At 36.3% G+C, this 12,575-nt stretch overlaps 1 protein-coding gene across 2 annotated transcripts in view; it reads left to right on the top strand.

Moving 5' to 3' along the window:
• The first annotated feature begins 1,251 nt into the window (after positions 1–1,251).
• LOC117414920 (ligand-dependent corepressor-like) overlaps positions 1,252–12,575 on the top strand; it is a 47,401-nt gene continuing 36,077 nt past the window's right edge. Inside the window, exon 1 of one of the 2 annotated variants that reach the window (XM_034024773.3) lies at positions 1,252–1,414. In XM_034024773.3, coding sequence (XP_033880664.1) covers positions 1,318–1,414 — 97 coding nt within the window. In that variant the 5' untranslated portion in view covers positions 1,252–1,317. The remainder of the gene's footprint in view (positions 1,415–12,575) is intronic. The other variant, XM_034024772.3, reaches the window with a different exon arrangement.

The following is a 12,575-nucleotide window of genomic DNA, read 5'->3' as shown; positions in this document are numbered from 1 at the left end:
CCTAAACCTCACTTGCCACAAGGAGATTCTGATTTTATATCCAGTATGTCAGGATGTAATATGTCAAAAATATCTTCAGTCACCTTCTGCTAATACAGTATATAGTATAATGAATATATAGTAAATTAATTTAGAAAATGGGGAAAGTCTGGCTTTATCGCAAGTAAAACACTGGGATAGATTTAAATATGGACTTTTCTTATGTTTACCTACCAGCCCTGAAGCCACCAGCAGGGTTACATTCAGGTAATAAAAACTGATAAACCAGCAATTTGAGAGTGATTAAATTCGCTGGAATATAGTTTGGGTTATGTTTCTCATTAAAGAAAAAAATAGCGGTTAATTAAATGGTTTCAAAATACTGTATATCCCTTTGTGTATTACAACAGGTAATGGAACCTATTGTAAAATTGGTGTTCCCCTCCCCTCCTACCTACTGTAAATGGAGCACTCCAATAAATCATTCAATGAGCTGCTTTCTTTTTCAGCCAATCATAGCTGACCTGCAGGGTGGGATTAATAATTCCAGAAAAGGCAAAAACTGAAACCAACCCAATGAAAATCTGTACGTGACTGTGGGTTAAAACTACACCCTGCCCCCCGATAGGGTAGATTGGCAAAGCGAAAGTTTGATGTGCACAAGCTTTTAGCACAAGCCTATTGTGAATAACGATTTAGAAATGCCCTGCGTTGTGATTAAAAATAAATCTCAAGATATTGAAAGTTAAATTCAGGGCCAAGGTTTACTGACAGGTGAGTACACTACACATTATTGTCGTACGAAGGTCAGGACGATGTGGATTTTGAGATGTAATTGACACAATTCATTTAAGATGCTAAGGAAATGTGTGTTCCCGTATGTATACCTTTACTCTCTAGCACGACGATCTCATTGAACCTACATACATAATATGAGTGAGAGAAAACAGGCTCGATTGAGAGAAAGTAAATAAACAGTGTAACCTTAGGTTACACAAGATAGTTGCTTGTTTTTACTACGATATACTTCAGAAGATTTTTTTACACAGCTCGCTACGTTTTGCCCTCTTGACTGGATTCCAAAATTGGGCGACAGAAACGGTCAAGGGCTGTCCTTTATTTAATTATTCGTATGATTGCAATTCTCTAAATATAGACGCTCCCGTGAAGACACAGATCAAAATTTATCAGTCAAAACTGCTAACTCTTCATTTGGGTGCTAGGGGAGGGTGGCGAACGCCGTTCTTCTAAACTCCACCTATATACGTCGGTACGGTGACGTGCCCGCTAAGACGCAGCCAGCAGAACGTGCGCGCCCGCGGGAGGGGCCGATAGAAAATGGCGAGTCTGTGCAAAAGGCAGCAATGCACGATCGAGAGGCGCGGCTTTCGGCAGGAACTTGATTCGTGGAAGCATAAAGTAATTCACTGTGTAGGTAAGCTCCTTTTCCGTTGCATGTGGAATCGATCCTTGCGTCAGGGTGTCCGGTATCTGTGGAGTTCGACTCTCATTGTTTCCTCTCGGTGCAGAAAGAAAAAAAAAAAATTCTGTTTTCAACCATCGGGAGCAGCACGGAGCTTTTTTTTTTTTTTGTCTCGCGCAACTGTTATCGTATGCGCGTGCCGTTCTGTTCCTTAAAGCGAGCAGCGTTTTGTTTGTGTTTACATTTTCATGTTATGGGGCTTCTTGTTCTTACGCGTATCTAGTAGATTGTTATTTGGTCTACCAGCATTAGCTGTTTTCTCTATACTTGTTGTACGTGGAGACAATTCGTTTTATCTGGGTTTTCTTTTGGTGCTGTGTTAGTTTATTTACCGCACTGAGAATGGATCACGTGCACGGCGGGAATTTAATCTCCACCAATCTGGGGAGGCGAAGCGTGGCTGGCCGCGCGCTCTTGTGAGGCTCTCTCTCACTGACGCGCTCGTTCCATCGGAGATGGTTTTGAGGCGCGCCACTGGGCTGCCTTCACTCGAGCGCGCATTGCTGCAAAGGGGAAATCTTGTGGTCGCAAATGAAAATACTGTAGCAGTTTGTCCTGCTGCCTTCCTCCCCTTTTTAATAAGTACCATTGTAATGTACTACACTGACCTCCTGTAAGACGACGTGTGTAGAAAACACACATTTATCCCGTGTGCCGTTTGTAAATGTAAAGAAATCACCTTTCTTTACAAATGAATGTAAAGAAAGGTGATTGTTTTCATTAATTAAAAATCTTTTTTTTTTTTTTTTTTTTTTTTTAATTGATTTGTGAATAGTTTTCTTTTTGTTTTTATTCGGACACCTATATAGTTAGTTATTAAAATTTGCAAAATGTAATTATTTTCTTTTTTTCTTAAAGAGCGAATCATAGTTTCAACAGTGTGTACATTTTTAGACGCGAGTTTTGTAAAATGTCTCCATTTTTAACCCCCCCCCCCCCCCCGTGTCTTATTAAATAAGTGTATTGTAACTTTGTTGTTTGGAGAGTGGTGTTCACTTCAAGGCCATTCCTCATCCCAGTAGACTATGTTCCAAAACATCGCCCCTCATCAAATGTCCTGCTTTTATTTAATATCTGTTTGTACATTTCTCGTTACTGTGCTTTGTTATATATATATATATATTAATTTTATTTATTGTGTGTATTTTTTCAGTCGTGTTGTAATATATTCACTGACAAGATTCCAGTGTGATGTGTGTTTTCAGCTTGTAATCTGCACAGCGCCGTGTCTCTGACCCATTTATTGACAAGTGTAACAATTAGCTGCTAATAAGACACAAGGGTGAGTCTGCATGGCTTGGCATTTGGAACCAAACGACAGAGGATCTTGTATGAATTTTAACCTTCTCAGTGTGAATGTATCATTTATTTTTCACAATGAACAAGTTGTCTGTCTGGCTTTGTAGTTTGTTGTTGTTAAATTGATATACTGAGAGTGATTTATAAAAACACTGCTAGATAAAATTAAATCGAGGATAATTTACTTTACACTGTCATCTGGCTTCGTTCTCCCACCAGCTCCACTTTCTGCACCTCCAGCTGACTCAGTCTCATTTTGAGGGTGCATCTTCCTTAATAAACTTTCCGCCTGCCTTGTTTTATGCTACAGGATACAAACGAGTCACAATCTGTTCAAATTTGGTTCACGGTTTTCAATAATGCCAGTTAGGGGTATTATGTATTGATTGATACATACACACGTGCATACATATGCATGAGGTTTAATTACGATTAAATAACATGTCCACATAACCACATTTTATGTATTTGTATTTACTGTAAGGTAGTGCATTTAAATCACATTGCCAGCACACTTGCATAAGCCTCTTGGCACTGGGTATTCAGTGGCCTGAAAAATAAAAATGCTGTATAAATCAGCCTTTGTTTAAACATCCTGAAATATCCTGCCCAAAAACAACAGGGAGGGGGGGGACGGGACAGAACTGCAAAAAGAAAAAGCTCGGTCTCACTGGTAATCCAAATCGAGAAGGATGACTCTTCAGAGATGATATTCTTGCTGAACATGGCTTAGGAATGAAGATCCAACAGCAGGGCAAGGCATACACAGTAGTAACACAGCTGCATTGTAGTTTTGTGGTTATTTGTAGCTGTTTTGTATCTTTCCATAAGCAATACTGACTGAATTACAATGGATTACAAACTTCACAAGAAAACCAAACAATGGGCTCTTTTTTTTTTTTCTTTCTGTGTACCTTTTTCTTAAAGTTTTGCCTGGCCAGGCTTACTGCTGCTAAAATAAGAGGAAGCAGGTGGAACGCTTATTGCCTCACGTTATGAGGTATTTGCTACAGATTGGCGTAGTTACACGCATTGACCGAGACTCACTGGGAATTGTTGACGATGGCTGGTTAATTTCCGAAGTACTCTACATTTATGTTGAGAAAACAACATCGCTTGAAATGAGCGCCTATTGATGTCAATGACCGGGCACTGTTATCAGAGCCCAAGAGCAACGGCCAGTGACAGCATTGGCTGATTTTCGGTCTTTGGCCGTAACATTTTATATATATATATATATATATATATATATATATATATATATATATATATATAAATAAATTAACGGGAAAGCACTCGGATATCATATTCCAATGGAAATACAAAAAAAAAGTTTAACTGTCCAGATTTTTTTTATATATTATATATATTTATATTATATATGTATGGATGAAGGCTATATTTGCATCCTGAGCCATTAAAAAAAAAAGGCATAATACCACAGTAGTGACGTCAAAAAGTGAATTCCTCTAGAGAAAAATGTCCTTGAACTTTGACCTATTCGACTCCTTGAGACCATCACTTTCAATTCAAACACAAAATGTCTTGTTTTCAATCACTCGACAACACCCACAGTACAGAAATGTTAATTAATGATCAACAAAATGAGAATACGTTTAAAAAAATGATGTAAAGCTAATACATTCGTATCTCAGAGAAACTGGAGAGGAACGGGACATTAAAACAAGGTAAAGGCAATCCTCCAAATAGAGCTGAAGCACTAAAGGATAATGACATAGAACGCCTGTACAGCACTGAAACACGACGTTTAAAAAAAACTCAGCTGTACTGCTGAACCTCGTCTTCTTTAATATAAGCATCACAAGGGTATCCATGTATTATAAAAAATAATAGATGGGCCTCTTCAGTGAGTTACAGGAAAACAATTCCATCTCTGGTTGCTGTGACAGTTTATAAATTACTCGACCTTCCTAGATGGAATTATTTTCCTGTAACACACTGAAGCTCATCTATTATATATGTATATGTGTGACTATAAATAAAACAAATAACACACGCACATACAAACGTGTAACTTTGTATTTTAATTCCTTTCCCACCTCCTGGCTTCTTGGTTGTCCGGTTGCTAATATTGATGTTTAAGAAGTCATTTAGGTCCTGTTCATGTGACTTAGGGGTGGTCGTTCCGTACATTAGGTTGATTCGGTGCAGGAAAACTAACCAAAAAATACTCGTAGTGGAAACTCTTCCAGTGAGCATAGCTGACTGCGAGAGTGGGTTCACATACCTGCCAACATTTCGTTTTCAGAGCTGGGAGCTTTTGTAAACTGTGACGGTGGCCTGAATTGAAGTGAATACCTACATAACACAAAGGCATACGACTACTTCACTTTATCACTTGGTGATAGAATGATAGACTGGTGAGACCCTGCTCCTGTAATGGATTTTTATGAGGACAAAACTGAAACCGATAATAGCAGAGTAATTTATATTTTAAAAAATGTTTGTTTAATCATTCTGATTGTGTTTTACCGTGTTAAATGATAACACATCTTATTTATTTTAATCTGGCTTTGTGTACATTTAACATGCTTTAAGATGACAATATAAAGAACACATGTACTTGTTATCACAGAAATACCGTACTGGTAAGAAATTAAAGTTACTTTCAGATATTTCTGTACGTTTTAGTAGTTGGACATGTACAAAAGTATCTGACAGCAGTTAAATGGACATTCAAATATTTATGTTAATTGGATTGTTAGGGAACTTTGAAATAAATTACCTACCTGCTTAACTTTTTTCGTGGAACAGTATTTGAAAGGCATCAGCTGCAATGTTTTTGATGTCCAAGTATTCCTTTACAGTTCACACACACATACATTTAAGAGCTTTCAATCCAGGAAAATTATTTATGGCAAATTTGAAGACTTTTCAGAGGTATTCAGCCGATCTGAACATTTTGTTACAATTTTGTAGTACAGTATTTACAAGGCAATCCATAATGATTTGTGGCAAATCGTGAATATATATAGCAGGAACAGAAAATGTACATTTTAAACTACATTCAGCGTCATGCCAGCATACACCAGAAATTGAGCCTTTACAGCAGCATTGTGTGATTGTATTTGGTTTGTTTTTTTAGAATTCCATGTCACCCAAGAGTTTGACTTGTGTTCATACTAGTCACTCGCCACAAGCATAAATATTTCCTGTGTGGCTAAACCAATTTACAATGCTTTAAAAACAAAAATGAAATTCACACACTAATGCAAAGAGCCATGCTAGAAGTTAAGTTCCATTGTGCGAATTCTAAAACAGACTTCAAATCAACACCAGTTTCAGAGGCACCTCCAATACAAAGGGAATTTCATCCATATAAAAACACTCAATTGTAAGACATGTAGGAATTTACCATAAAATAGTAAAATTATTTGACAAACGTTTAGACCAGAAGTCTTTTCAATTTATTTTTGACATTGAAAAAGATTAACTAGTTTTCTATGAGATTTGATTAACCTCCAACAGAATTAAATATAGTTTTATATTTAGAAATTGAATTCAGTGCATCTTTTTTGGTGGGTTAGTGTATTACTTGTCATATTTCTGTGGTGCTTCTTTGAAAGAAAGAAAAAAAAGACATGGGGGTGAAAAAAATTGGTGGTCTTGATCTTTTTCAAATTCATTCTTATTTTGGCATGGTCTTTAGTTGGTAAGACAGGTGTGTTTTATTTATTCTGAATAGCCAGGCTGCTCCACTCCTTTTTGATGCTGTTTTACATGTTGGTCTCTACTTCACACAGGACTTGAAAACAGGGTCATTCAACTGATGACCACCTGTGCTTATGTGCCAACTGCCTGGCCCTTTAGAAGTGAGATATTTGAGTTTCACACTGCCCAGAGCATTGTGTACTTTAGAGAAAGTCACTGAGTTCCCTTGAACTAATACGTGTGTTTTGTCTCAAACAGACGGAAAGGAATGTATTGTTTTCCCATACTATATTAAATAAAAATAACATTCTTTATGAATAATATGTTTTTAAAGGAGTCCAGTGTTACATAACATGCTTGTATTACCAAGACCTATAAGACAAACCTCCTTTAAAACTGCGTTTCCCGAGGCTATTATGTTGCAAAATAATGCTTGGGTTGTAGTTTGCACCATTTCAGCTTTAAATCAGTCACACCTGACCCGAAACTCAAAATAAAGGACTAGAATGCTCTGCTTTGGTATTCTGTACTCGAGATTCTTGTGTGAGTGGCTGTGGATTTCAGAAGAGCTGCAGCTATTTGATTAAGTGATTTATTGATCACAACAGCTTTCATTTTGCAAGCCTCAATTCAGCATTCATTATTAATCCCACCTCGCTAGCTACCCAGAACCATGCTTTCCTTGCATGGAGCTAGGCTAAAGCACCTGTTTGTATTGTTTCACTTTTAAAAATGAACCCCCTGACTGAAACCTTGACGGTTTCTAGCTGAAAAATGACTCGCTGTCCCCAACTGAAAGTACTTTCTTTCTTTTACTTTAGTATAATATTCTCCCAACCATATCCCCTCAATACAGTTAAAGAAAAACAAAAGTTTCAGGAATGTGCATTTTTAAATTAGAAAATGATAACTTTTTTTCCAAAACTGTACATTTTCTGTCTGCTCTATATCAAAGGTGTGCCACCAAACTTTTCTACTAAAGAATAATCCTAGTTGAACCCTTAGCTGCAATATACATAGGCATATATAATATATAAAAATATGACAGTTTCCCTTAGGATTACTGTTAATTTGATTTCGTACTGCACGATACACATCACAAACAAAAATACACAAAACAAGTGTAAACAAAGCATTAATGTCGTACTGTTATACCATATACACACGCATTGCACAAGAATACAAAGCAAATGAAATATCTACTTGCTGAAGCGGTTTTTATTTTAGCAGACGAGTTGTTCAGTTGTAGCAGGCAGCAATGTAGCAAAAGGCACAGGGCAGTGATGTCACTTCTCTAGCAACAAGCCTCCTATGTTGGGAATGGATTCTTTCAATGCAGTGGGTTTGTGCATTAAGAAAGGAGAGGAAGACGTGAAATTAATTGGAGACTGAAGGTGATGAGAAGCAATTACCCTCCGCTGTACGAATTAAAATGGTGTGCTCCTTTTTATGCGAAAAATTAGAAAAAGCAAGTCAACAAAGATTTTTAAAAAAGTGTGTGTGTATATATATATATATATATATATATATATATATGCTGATATATTCATAAGTGAAATGCAATTAATACACTGGGCTGCAGTCAGGCGATAAACAGGTTGCGTGTCCCTGCTAAACGGGTCTCTGATAAACGGGTTGCGTGTCCCTGCTCTAAATGAAGTTATCCTACTGACCCAATTAAGTCCATTCCTGGAGACTAAATGTAATTTTGCTGCTCAACAGATGTATTGATTTTTTACATACCCCTCCCCCTTGTTCTTGTGCTTTGGGAGAAATCCATGCGACAATCCTATGTAGGGATTATCACGATAGTAGCAGTTATTTTGTAACAACGTTAAGTGAATAAAAAGAAATGTAACTTGTGTGATGTCTTTTTTTTCTCTGTGGGATATGGTCTTCTGCAATACAAGGAAGCTACAGAGTGAAAAGACTGAGGAAATCGCCTCAGGAAACTTTCATTAGCAGTAGTACTGTTATTCTGCCCCTAAAACAGAATGTAATAAATAAAAACAGATTAACTTTGCCACTCCCCATTTTGTTGATACATTATTAATAGCACACAGTTGGATGACATTTTCCCTATACAGTTTTACTAATAATTATTAATATTTACAGAAAACTGAGACCTTGATTTAAGTCTGTCCAAATGGGACTGCAAGCTTATTTTTCCTCCTTCTGCTTTATTTACACGTGTTATTTATTTAAAGCATTTGTCTTTCTTTCATTACATTTAAACTACTTGCTTTCTGTAAGGCACACACCGTAGTAGAAAACTGCAACTAACTGTTCTCAAGCGAGCACAAGTATACATGCTTTACATCTTGGTGTCCATGAAATTCATACTGACCCCTAATGGAACGCTGTTATTTGTATTTCGAGTGTGTTTACTCAGGGATTAGTGTTGACAGGCTTCTCCTGTAGACATGGTTTGATTCTAGGTGTTTAACCACATTTAAACTCGCTGTCCAATGCGAGGGATAATCACTTATGCAGATTGTCCTGTAAACAAGGCAGAACCATTTTGTGAAAATGTAATGGTTGTTACACGAGAGAAGTCATCAGTATCGGATTACAAATACTGGTGTTTTTCTTAGCCTCATCAATGTAACATTACACTTTATTTCATTATTTGCTTTCTCTGAATATGGGAAATAGACTGGCGTGAACCAGGAACGGAAATTATTTCATCTATTTATTAGAAGGTTTTATGTTTAAGCACATCGTTCGTAGTAACCACAAATGAATTTGCACGTTTTATATTTTACCTTTGCAGCACCAAACGCCTACACATCCGTTAACTGGATATCCACATTGTTGATGAATCAGTCGCAGATTTAAACACTGTCTCCAAATCATGCACTGTTTTGTACAGTACAAATTGATGCCAAAGCAGTATCCCCATTATATTTATTTTATAAGAAAATGTAATTATTTTAAGTCTTTTGCAGAGATGTTTTTACTCAGTCCCCCGGGGCTATTGATGTGATCAAAAATGTTCACAATGGTGTGTGTGTGTGTGTGTGTGTGTGTGTGTGTGTGTTTTTTTTTTTTAAATCTTGCATTTTTTTTTTAAGCTATTAACACATTTGTGACAGTTGGTGAGGTTCGTATTTTTATATATATATAATATTTATTTTAACATAACACAAAACAAAAAAAGTACCCCATTGGTGCTTGCAGACGTCTGTCTTGGCAAGTTGCTATTTCATTGGTCCACAAACAAGTACAAGTCTCTGCCTTTATTATAAATGCTTTCCTGACGGTACGCTTGCGTCTTATACGACAATAACTGGCATTTTTTTAATTGGTCAGCATGCGTTCCTGCGTACCAGTTATGTGAACCCCTGATTATGGGTCAAGGCGTTGGAAAGCCATATTCTCTGCAGAAAACACGTAGACATAATAAATACTTGTCGCAGTAAATGCAGCCTGTCGTCTGCATTTTCTTCGGTGATGGAGATAAACGTGGTGATCCAGCGAATTGTTTAAACAAGGATCTTTTGAAAAACAAAAAGTTGCCAGACATTTGATTCTATAGAAGACAGAGTGAAAAATCAAGAGGTTATTTTAAACTTTTTTATTAACAGAACGGTAATAGAATTTTTTTTCTTTAAAGTTGTACACGGTCCCTTTTAAATTAAATTTTTTTTATTAATTTTTATTAACTAAGCAATTAGTGTTTGTTTTTATTAGTACTATTTTCTTACATTTTTTTTCCCATGGTAACACAAAATGAAGCAGAAAATGTCATCTCTGTGCTTTTAAAAATAAATATTTACAATATGAAATGATTTGTTACTGTTATTATTAAAGCTCAAAAAAGAAGAGGGAAAGGAAGGTGCCACAAAAATAGAAATTAACAAGAACAATTGAATGTGTATATAGTTATTTTTTTCTTGCTGTACAACACTTATTTCAGCCCTTGTGCACAGGTAATAAAAAGTAGATTTCACTTGAAACTAAATATATATTTAAAATATATATATATATATTTTGCTTGGCAGGTGCTGTTTTGATCACTCTCAAATGGGCATCGCTGGGTTTGTGAAACCAGCAGTTAAAGTTCACTTATTTGATATACATTCTAATTTCAGATGTAATCTGAATCTTAATGTGGATCCCAGATTCCTGCCACTTTTCAGCCTTTTTTCTATTTATTTTTTTATTTTTTTATATATTTCTCCTCACTTTCATCTCTGCTTTTGAAACAAATACATAATCAATTGTAATCGGTACAATTTAGTGGTATTAATCTACATTGTAATCTAATAGGAATACTCTCTTTCAAAATTTGTTTTAATCCAACGGTCTTTGAGTTTGTTTGAGTTTACAAACTACCTTTGGTTTGTTTGTTTCAGAGCAGTGCTTTTGCACTTCCAAGTGACCAGAGTTCTTATGCATAGTATTGTAAATTCAAATTTAAGAGTTATTTTTTTTTAATTAACTTTTTTTTTTTACTTCATTATTTATTGGCTGTTATTCTGTTACGTGCAAGAGGCTTTTTTCTTGAATGTTTAAAGTACAGCACTTACTGCTTTAAATCATAGAAATGTAGGTCAAGAGAGGGATATTAAATGAGATGCAGGCCTGGTTCTAGAATAATCCCACCAGCGCAAGACTTTTTACCAACCTGCAAGCTTATAAAAATGTGTGTGATCATATTTTATGATTTCCTAGGGGTGCTTCTTGTCTGTTTTTTGGTGGCTTTTGTTAAATTTGTCTAGTGGCTATATTTAGGAAATTGGCATGGTTGAATTTGTTTTTGTACATCTAAACTTGGCTTGCAGTAACTGCTGTTAACCCCTTTATCTGCATTTGTATTTTTCCAAAGGAACACAGTTTGTGATGGAACTGCTTCTTCTGTAGTATACAGTACTTTATGAAATTAGCAGCCTTATAATCTTTGCTGCCTAGCTAAACAGAACGCTACTTTCTTGCCGCGGTCCAGTAAATATGTCAATTTTGGTCTTTCTGTTAATCTTTGTTCGAAAGCATTTTGCCAACACATTGAATGGATTGTTTTTCTCTTGGATGTCAACAATTGAAAACTGTAATTTAAACAAAGATTTTGGACGCGAGTTTCTCGCAGCCTTGTATTGTCTATTTAAGAAACAGTGCTGTGAAATTCATATCTGTAACAAGTGATGTAAGGTCAATATTTAATGAACGTTTTGAACATTTCTAAAGGTTATACGGCTGTATTCAGAGATACCACTCACGAGAGACCAGTCCAAATCTGCAGGAAAATCTGCAAAAAATACTGCGGTTTTCTTCTGAGCATCTTCTGTGTTTAGTATTTGTATTAGTAATGGCTTATAGAAATGTAAATCAAATACTGCTAATCCTATCAAACAATTTGAATATATCAAGCATTTTTTGTCTGTACAATCTATAGAAACTGCCAAAAACAGCATCCCATGAGACTTCTTATTGGGACAACATCTGTTAATTTAACAGAACTAGAACCGAACCACCAAGCTTCTATATGTGCGGTCACTTTAGCAGAATGTTTATGAGAATTATGATGACGATGCAGCTGCGAAATATGGTGAATCTATGGAAGACTGAATTCCGTGATTTCAGAGGAGTTCCGTTATCTGTAGATTTGGACTGCCCCAGTCATCGCTCCACCTACACTGAATGAAGTGTGTGCCAGTGGATTACGTGGAAACTGTGCTCACCAGTGACAGAAGTCTTCATCCCCTTTGTTCAATAGGAGAGCTGTATTTTATAAACTGCACTCTGTGAATTGCAAACAAGCTGACCTGTCATACTGCCACGAATATTAAAACTCCCTTGGCCTTGTATTCAGATGTCGCTCACTTCTTGAAACCTTCCAGTAATCAGAAGCTGTTTTAACAGGGATTACCAAATCCTGTGAAAGAATTGCTAACATTTCTTGAAGTCACTTTTGACGGCCTGTTAGGTCGGCAGTTGCTCCTCATAATATCCATTTTAGTTGCAACAACCGTACATGCAATGTTTCCAGCACACATAACCACATGAATGTGGCCATTATAAACAGCAAATAGGCTGTTCCTTTTTCCTTCTCGTGATTGGTACACTGAGTTACTGTACAGAACTTGTCAAAGCGCTCCAGTGGTTGTCAGCAATTAAACAGACATCTGAAGGTACATTTTAA

Source organism: Acipenser ruthenus, chromosome 7 (genome assembly GCF_902713425.1).
Source record: "Acipenser ruthenus chromosome 7, fAciRut3.2 maternal haplotype, whole genome shotgun sequence".
Taxonomy (NCBI): Eukaryota; Metazoa; Chordata; class Actinopteri; order Acipenseriformes; family Acipenseridae; genus Acipenser; species Acipenser ruthenus.
The sequence above is the reverse complement of the archived record's forward strand: the minus strand, read 5'-3'. Positions and strand labels throughout refer to the sequence as shown.